Raw genomic sequence first — 8,121 nt, 5'->3', positions numbered from 1 at the left:
ATATTTCAACATTACCTTATAATAAAACGATGATCCGCAAGTGCTTTTTCCTCCTCGGGGATGCATCCATTGAATATGTACTTTAAATGTCGATTCGTCTTCGTCTAATTATATGTTCAGTATCTTTCGGTTGGAGCGCCGCGTTTGGAGACGACGCGGACATTCTCTGAACTGCTCTGAACTCTTCAGAGATTCGATCATAACCTAAAAATCGTGATAATCAACAAGCAATATTCGTTGGAAACAAGTCGAAAAAAATGAGTTTAAAAGCTCTATTAGTGAATGAATTAACGCAGCGTATTCGAATGCGTAGCGTTATTCTACTTAGAACGTATGCCAGTACGACGGACTCTGGAAAGGAGGAAGTCGTTGACCTAACCTCTGTGGAGCTACGTCCTAGATTTGACGATCAAGTAACCGAAGATGAGAATGTAAAACTAAACACACGGAGAAACAAATCTCGTCTCAGCGAAGAGCACTATAACGTAATCCATGGAAATCGTCCTTACGAAGAGGATGGACCAGCGTTTCATCATTATACTTGGCAGTGGAAAAGGAAAATGCTTGGACGGTATGGGATCGAAGGCTCCGGTGTTCATCCTGGTGTTGCTTGGCCAACCAAAGAAGATATTGCAGAAAGAAAAGAATATGAAAAAGTTGCATATCCCATGAGTCTCCACGAATGTTGGGAACAAATAGCGTCTAAAAAAGCACAAGAGGAGGCTGAGATACAAAAAAGGTAATGCGAATCTTATATCCGATCGTTTCAAAAAGGTTTCAACTTTGCAATCCGTCAAGATGTTTTGCTTTAGTAATGGATGTTTTCATGTTGATAGGATTTACTCGTATTAAAAAAGTAAGAATACCCTTTGGATCGAATTATCGTTAGTAAAATTAAATAATGTTTTCCAGACAAGACATGATTGCAGCTAAATTAGCAAAAACGAGTCAATGGGAAAAAGAATTATATACTAAGATTGCCAAAAAAGAGACAGACCTTCAGGCAGCTAAGGAGCGCAAGGAAAGAATGATGGAGGAGATTCGTCGGCACTTTGGTTTCAAGGTTGATCCAAAAGATGAAAGATTCCAGAAAATGTTGCTACAAAAAGAGAAAGAGGAGAAAAAGTTCCGAAAGGAACAAAAGAAGAAGGAAAGAGCCGAGAAGTTGATGGCAAGACTTTTGGGAGAACAGACCGAAGGTTCCCCCGATGATAAGGCAAGCAACAACGAACAACAAACGAAAGATACTACTAATGATACAACATCTAAGAATTTGTCTTGAAGTTTCATAATTGTAAAAATATAAACAATGTTGATATCAATAAATTTGATTCCAACTATCCATTGGACAGTAATATTGTCTCCGCTAGTAATACCAAGAGTAATCATATTGTTTTATGAAATTTTTTGAACACGACACAACACTTTTGGAGCATGAAAAATTTACAATATTGTAAATATTATATTATATTTCTTTTGCTAATACAAAAACATTACATTCGGTTTCGTAAAGACTAGAAGAAATGAAGATTAATAATAATCGGATAATCGTGTGCTTGCAAGAGATAATTTAAGCACTGTTTTCCAGTCGCACGCGTAGCTCTTGTTATTTTTCTTTGTTTAGTATGATTTTTCGTTGTCTACGGTGCTGGAAGTTGGGTGAACAGGTGATGTGCATGCTCTGGGACTGATTAGTACGACACGCTCGTACGGAAAATCAGCTGTCAACCAAAGTTACAGAATCTTGGCGCATCCCGACTGTTTGTTCATCCATGGAATATTTGTTAGTTCCAAAATTCGTAACGGTCGCTTCCCCGCAAGTATTCTTAGAAACGTTATTCAACGATGATGCTCCCTCGTTGCTTGGCGAATTCTCGACAATCCCTATGTTTTGTATCTTCGAATTGTCCACGAATATAACGCGCAGCTTGCCTTTCTCCGTGTGTCAGGCAGATTGCAACTGAGATGGCGACGTTAACTCGTAAAATTGAAAACTCAGCTCTTCTCCGAAGAGATTGTCGGGTGTTATGATTTCAGGCTCTACCATATTCAAACCCAGTGCTGTTGGATTCAAATCGGTTACCAAATAGCCCTCACCGATCAGGCCACATTCCTCTGCGACTTCCTCCTTTGATACGGGATTCAAAAAGTCTGCAAGTACGTTCCAACAGTCACGTTCTGTACGGATGGATCAGTTCGTTTCGATTAATGACATTGTTACATGGGCAGAAAAATTAATTTTGTTTTTTCGTTTCAGTTTCACCGAACTTGGAACAAAACTCACCCGTTTCTTTGTCGGGACACGGAGGTTCGTTCGATTCCGTCTTCTGTGTTTGTACAGTTTCTGGCTCGGGCTCGTTAGCTGGTACGACCATGGGTACGAGATACTGCACCTCGACTTCACGCTTAACACCGTTCAAAATTTGCTCAGCACAATGTTCCAATGTCACGGAAGTGGTGACAAGGTTGATCTCTTCAGGTTGGCTTATACTCGCGGTTGCAGCCGCCACTTCGTCGAATGTGACCATTTGGCTAGATCAATTTAGAAGCGATCAACGTAATTCCATACTTAAAGCTATTACGGTTCGTGTCAGTTATAGAAAATTGTTTAGTTGGGAAACAACAAAAATTCTTTTTTTTTCTGGATAATTTGGAGTTTGCAAGCAAAATTGCAATGAAATTGCGACAATTTCGGGGAGTTCTGAGACTGGAAACATCCAACTTCGAAACTATGGAATATGGAATAGAAAGTGATGAAAAAAATATTCCGCTGGATCTTAACTGCACGAACTTCAACGCCAGAATAATTTGGCAACGAAATCTCATTTTTTACCTGTTAACGTTACTCTGCTTCCGTGAACCGTTTTCTCCAAGATTCTTTATAAATTGCCTTGGCATTGGTAGAATCGTTCCATTGGTGGTTATCAATTGGCGTGGTTGCGTGTCACCTCGGTTAGCAATTGCCCAAAGGTGGCCCGCGCCGTGGGGAGCTTTCGAGCCTTTCCGAAAATGTGGATTTATGGAGAGATTGTGTCGAACTGAATTCTTCCACCGATCGTCGTTGCTCTTGTAGTAAGGGAAGTGCTCACTGAAAAAAAAAAAAAAATATCCACAAACAAGTTTACTTTGATTTTTCTGGACAGTAGCGTTGGAAACTGTTTGAAAGTACGATTCAATTTGGTGTCTCAAAGTTCGGATAAAAAATGAGTCTCATTTTGGCAGAATATAAATCGCATTTGAGAATTTTTTATCGTCTTTTTTGGTGACAGGCACCTGCGAGTACCGCCTTGCCCACGCATTTCAATGTCTCTCTTTGTTTCAGCCTCGTGAACGATTTTAATCGTTGTCTCGTACAGGCAACGACCCCCGTTGGTCACGCGCCCTTTTCTCGCCGAGTGTGGCACGTCGTCCGAGAACCGCACAGTCGCTCCTTTCCCTTCGAGCAACAATTTACTTCACCTGCTCATACCTGACGATGTCACGGCTCGTTACGTACAGAGCGCTATTTCGTTCGGCAACTTGAACTCGGCGCTTCGCCCTCTTTTCAAGGGATCATAGTTTTGGTGGCGATCCTAAACGTTCCGATTACACGCTCGAGCAAACTCTTCGAGGGATGTATGGACAAAATGCACAAGCATTTTATAGCCAGCCGATATATGCTAATCTTCCACACAATATAGAATCGATTACAACGCATTGAGCTTGGAGAATTGACTTTGTGAGCATTGAAAAATAACTGCCATTTTTTTTCAACACTTTTTTGGAGTCTAACATCTGATATCGATGCATACTGAAAAAATACGAATGTGGCGGCGTGCATTCGGAGAATTATGAAGACTCGAGACAATGAATTTTCTTCAATCGTTGATTAACTTTTATATCAAATTTGTAAACATTACGATCACAATTTTGACATCATTTATGTCAATTTTTTTCCGAAAAATTGCCAAATTAGAAGAATTCATGAAATTAAAAATTCGGATATTTAGTGAAATAAACTCGTGCTAATTAATTACTAGGTATAACTATAGAAAGTTTTTATTATCTCGTTCAACTTTTTTGTAGCATTAATTCGGAACGAATGCCAAGAATTTCGATAGTTATTTCGAACGGGTCATAATTTGCAAAAAAAACGACTTGCTCGATTGAATTTTAAGTGCATTGAACAGGAAATTACTAAAATACATGTGTTACCTTTGCTTACAGTGCTTTTGCTATATTGCGGATACAAGGACTGCAGCAAAGTAGGATAAAAGTAGCGTAAAAAATACAAGCTTTCGGTTCTAGTCTAGTAATGCCCGGGTTTTTTTTCTCAGTAAAAATCAAGAATCCCCGGGTCGTCGGGACTTCGAATGGTCTACGGGGTGTCTCGGATCGAACATTTTGTAATTGCAAGGTCTACGTCCCGATTCGAATAATCAGGAACCGCCTATTCTTATTGAACCCTTCATATTCGTCATAAATATAAAATACTCGCGTACCAAAATGCAAAAATATATTCTAGATGATAAAATTCTCCAGAAAAAAGTTCCAAACAATGCTTGCCTGTCCTCAGATCCGGGTCTTGAGAGCAGCTCAAAAAATCACTTGATTCTAGTGACTCCACAGGCAAGCCTCTTCATATTTTAATAATATTAAAAAAAATAAATTGTAAGTATTTTTATTATAATCCGTAAACGTTTCGATGCTTAGCACCGAGAGCGTATCAATTTTGGTAATTCGGGAAAAAGGACTATTACATTTATTTAACTGAGAATTCCGTCTCGTTTTCAGGATCGATCGTCAAGAATGGAAGACCCCGTAGACGGCGTCTCGGACGCGGGTCCCTTTCAATCGAAAACGAGGGTTGAAAAGTCTTGGCGCGAGAGCACACGAGGCGATGATATTTCCTACACGTATACAGCACGTTGAAAGGCTCGAGCGAAAGGGGGACGGTGCGAGAGAAGGGAATGGACGGTGGAGGACGGCGAAGGGGGTTAAAACGTGGTACCAGGTGGTACCGTGCAACGAGGGCAGCGGTACCGACGAGTACCATCTCCGGGAACACCCGCGAGCCTCGTTCACCCACCCCCCTTATGACCCTTCGCCAACCCCGACCGACGCTGACACCCGAGACTCACGATTTCCTCGGATAAACAGCCCGTTCGGATGCGCGATAATACGGAAAAATATGACTGCAGAAGTTGTACCTAATCGATACGATATTGATTGTCCAATTAAACGATCAATGTCAACGTGGTATGTATATTCATCGCACTGAAGTTAGTCGCGGTGGAATGCAACCAAAATTCTTGGTACTACTTGCCAGTTTTGGTATCTTGCATTTCTCTCAATTTATTTTAGCGACTTTGCTGGTCAGTGTCGAAAAGAAATGTGGAAGAATATTTTTGTCACTCACTATTTTGATTTACAGAATTATTTTCGATAAGTACATTAACGTCAGGACGAATCGAGAATCAGAAATTGCTGAATGAGAAATTGGACAAAAAGACTCTTCGAAATGTTTTTATTTCGTAGGACGAGAGTTACTTGTTTAGTGAGTTTCTGGTATCGCTCGAAAAAATCGTAAATACTCACGAGATCCAGGAATAAATAGCAGAAACAGTGAGCTCTCCTCTCTCTTGTAGAGCCTGCTCGATCAATTCGGTGTACGTGAACGGTGGCTTTTTCGGACCACCGTAACGCGATGCTGCATAACTTCGATTCTCAGCTCCATAGTTTGCCGACACGATTGTCGGATGACGCATTACTTCGTTCTGCACCGGACTCGCACTCGAAACAACTGTCTCGTTCTCCTGATGATTTATATTACTTTTTTTCGCCTCGTTCGTGCCCGACGTTGTGACGTTTGCCCGTGAAGCGTTTGCGTTGCACCTGTTTCGATTACCTGACAACATATTTTCGGAAAAATTGTGTTTTAGGGCATTCTATATTTTTACGTTAATCTCGATCTAGAAGGGTTACTCAAATGGACTTTCCATCATTGAGATCCAAGTTTTGAAAAGGTTAAAGCTAATTTCCATCTTTGCCATCCTTAAGTAATCATTGATTGTTGACTCAGAGGACTCGAGAATCGTGTTTCTAGCGAAAAATATTCGTGCATGACTTCTCAGCTATTTTTTGTATCAGCTTCAATTTGGCTTCCTTTTTTCGGCCTATACCTTTGGGACTCTTTCTAGCATTTTTAGGGTTAAACTACAAAATCAATTTTTCTTATTTTTATTGAGTGGATCCGTCCCACCGAATGTCTGTAATGTGTGTTACGAATATGGGAAAAAGATGAGCGAGTTGAATCAATTTCATTAGAAGCAGAAATCTATTAATAGAATTTTCATCAGTAGAATCGAACGGTTAATCATAAAACATAAAAAAAAATTTTTTTTTACTTAAAAAGATGAAAAAAAATGGATACATTGAGTTGTAAAGTACTAATGAGTTACCAATGTGATTGTCTTTGACAGGAGGGAAAATCGTTCGTTCCTCGGGTGCCTCGATGAAGGAATCAAGTTTGAAATCAAGAAGCCAGGAGAGATTGCCATTTTCTTGATCCTCGACTGGAAGCGTCGACGAGGTGGTCGTTGTGGATAAGGGCGTTCGTGGTGCAGGAGTAACAGGATTTTCAGTGGCATTTGTAGGATTTTGGGTCGTTTCGGAAGCGTCGGTTGGTTCCCAGTAGGAAAGTATAGCTCCGTATCCATTTTCGATCGATTTAACATCATCGAGTGTCGGAATTTCGGAGTCGTTGCCGATCGAGCTTGAGATATCGGTAAATTCGGCGTTCCCAAGGCTCGAGGGATCCCACGTACCGTCGACGACGAGCACTTCCAATCTCGCGACCGAGCCACCGACGTTCGTTATTTCCTGGACTGAGGAGCCGGGCGACGATGACGTAGAAGAGGCCGATGAAGGAGAAGAAAACTCTGTAGGATCAACGAGATTTTGAATGATCGTTGTATCCACTGGCTCTCGGAGTTCATTGAGAAAACGCTTTTTTCCATTTTGACAAACTTCCTCGCACAGACTCTCAATGTCAAGATCCTCGAAGACTTTTCTCTTAACCCTTACTGGATTATCAACGACTTGGTGAGTCGGCATACCGTTGGATCCGGACGGTGGCCCGATCATTTTACACCGGCTCTATGAATATTCTTCTTCTCGTTTCTCGTCGTATTTATCGCAATAATTATTTTGTCAAGCAACACTCGATCGCTGCGACGTGATCTTGACGCGGATAGTTTTTTCCTCGAGCACTGATTATTATTACTAATTATTAAAAACAATAAGAAACGTCTCAGAAAATTCGCAGATTTCGATATTTTTATTCATGACGATTCGGAGCGATTGTTTCAATCTAGTACTCCCGTCGTCCAAAAATCTTACGAACTTCGTACATTTTACAGTTTAGTGACTAAACGATCGTCACGATCACGAACAAGGCACTGCGGTTTATTTTTTGTTTTTTTTTTTCCTTCTTTTCTTTTCTTTCTTAATAATCGTACTTGAGTAATAAAAATTCAGATTAAAATAGATAAAGTCGTGCTTAACTGTTTGACCCGAAGATTTTATTGGTAGAAAATTGTTTCGAGCTCCTCATAGACAAAAAGAGGAAGCGTATTTTACTGATAATCACGGGACCATCGATGCTGATGTGTTTTCGGAGCATATGCGGCACGATCGAGCTCCTGCACGAGACTCGTTTGTTTCGTATTTCGACTATTCCGCTCCGCGGTGGCGGCGGCGGCGGCGGCGGAAGTAGCTCACTCACTTCGTGTGGCGCCCCGAACGATCTACCGCTTCAACTTCTGCTCTCTTCGCCCTTCGCGTTATTATCCTTTTCCATATTCGTCGTGATCAATTGACCGTGACAGCGCCAGCAGCACCCTCCCTGTTGAATCGTCATTGGGAAATTTCGCTCTTATTTAAGATACAAAAATAATTTTAAAAATGTTTATAAATCGATGGGTGGTGGGGGAACAAATACGGGAGATGCGATGATGTCGGTCTCCGGTGCTCATTGCTTTCGTACGACTACAGGTAGGCGTAAAATTTTTTTTATCAATTAGATTAAAACTCAGAACGGATCGATCCGTTTTCTCATTATTTACGAGTTATTAAAGAAGC

General features: G+C 40.9%; 2 protein-coding genes across 3 annotated transcripts; one reads left to right on the top strand and one right to left on the bottom strand.

Moving 5' to 3' along the window:
• Positions 1 to 107: 107 nt before the first annotated feature.
• CRIF (growth arrest and DNA damage-inducible proteins-interacting protein CRIF) lies at positions 108 to 1,340 on the top strand. The gene is made up of 2 exons (XM_043410773.1): positions 108 to 739; positions 913 to 1,340. The coding sequence occupies exons 1-2, from the start codon at positions 258 to 260 to the stop codon at positions 1,280 to 1,282; spliced, it is 852 nt and encodes a 283-aa protein (XP_043266708.1). The 5' UTR covers positions 108 to 257; the 3' UTR covers positions 1,283 to 1,340.
• Positions 1,341 to 1,444: 104 nt separating this feature from the next.
• Positions 1,445 to 7,866, bottom strand: LOC122405788 (uncharacterized). Of its 2 annotated transcripts, none has more exons than XM_043410760.1 (5): positions 6,441 to 7,866; positions 5,578 to 5,887; positions 2,834 to 3,088; positions 2,285 to 2,532; positions 1,445 to 2,151 (listed from the first exon to the last, which is right to left on the bottom strand). In XM_043410760.1, exons 1-5 carry the CDS (start codon positions 7,123 to 7,125, stop codon positions 1,946 to 1,948), a joined length of 1,704 nt encoding a protein of 567 aa, XP_043266695.1. In that variant the 5' UTR covers positions 7,126 to 7,866; the 3' UTR covers positions 1,445 to 1,945. The 2 variants fall into 2 exon arrangements, with proteins under 2 accessions (XP_043266695.1, XP_043266694.1); XM_043410759.1 differs by having other exon boundaries at positions 1,449 to 2,178.
• Between the last annotated feature and the right edge of the window lie 255 nt (positions 7,867 to 8,121).

The sequence above is a fragment of the Venturia canescens genome, chromosome 2 (genome assembly GCF_019457755.1).
Source record: "Venturia canescens isolate UGA chromosome 2, ASM1945775v1, whole genome shotgun sequence".
NCBI classification, from domain to species: Eukaryota; Metazoa; Arthropoda; class Insecta; order Hymenoptera; family Ichneumonidae; genus Venturia; species Venturia canescens.
The sequence above is the reverse complement of the archived record's forward strand: the minus strand, read 5'-3'. Positions and strand labels throughout refer to the sequence as shown.

Excerpts from the sequence above, each read along its gene's own strand:
- CRIF (XM_043410773.1), top strand. The coding sequence starts at position 258 with ATGAGTTTAAAAGCTCTATTAGTGAATGAATTAACGCAGCGTATTCGA. Across the intron at positions 740-912 it reads GAGGCTGAGATACAAAAAAG|ACAAGACATGATTGCAGCTA; the intron begins GTAATGCGAATC and ends AATGTTTTCCAG.
- LOC122405788 (XM_043410759.1), bottom strand. The coding sequence starts at position 7,125 with ATGATCGGGCCACCGTCCGGATCCAACGGTATGCCGACTCACCAAGTC. Across the intron at positions 5,888-6,440 it reads TGTCAAAGACAATCACATTG|GTAATCGAAACAGGTGCAAC; the intron begins GTAACTCATTAG and ends ATATGTTGTCAG. Across the intron at positions 2,179-2,284 it reads GTGTCCCGACAAAGAAACGG|AACGTGACTGTTGGAACGTA; the intron begins GTGAGTTTTGTT and ends CCATCCGTACAG.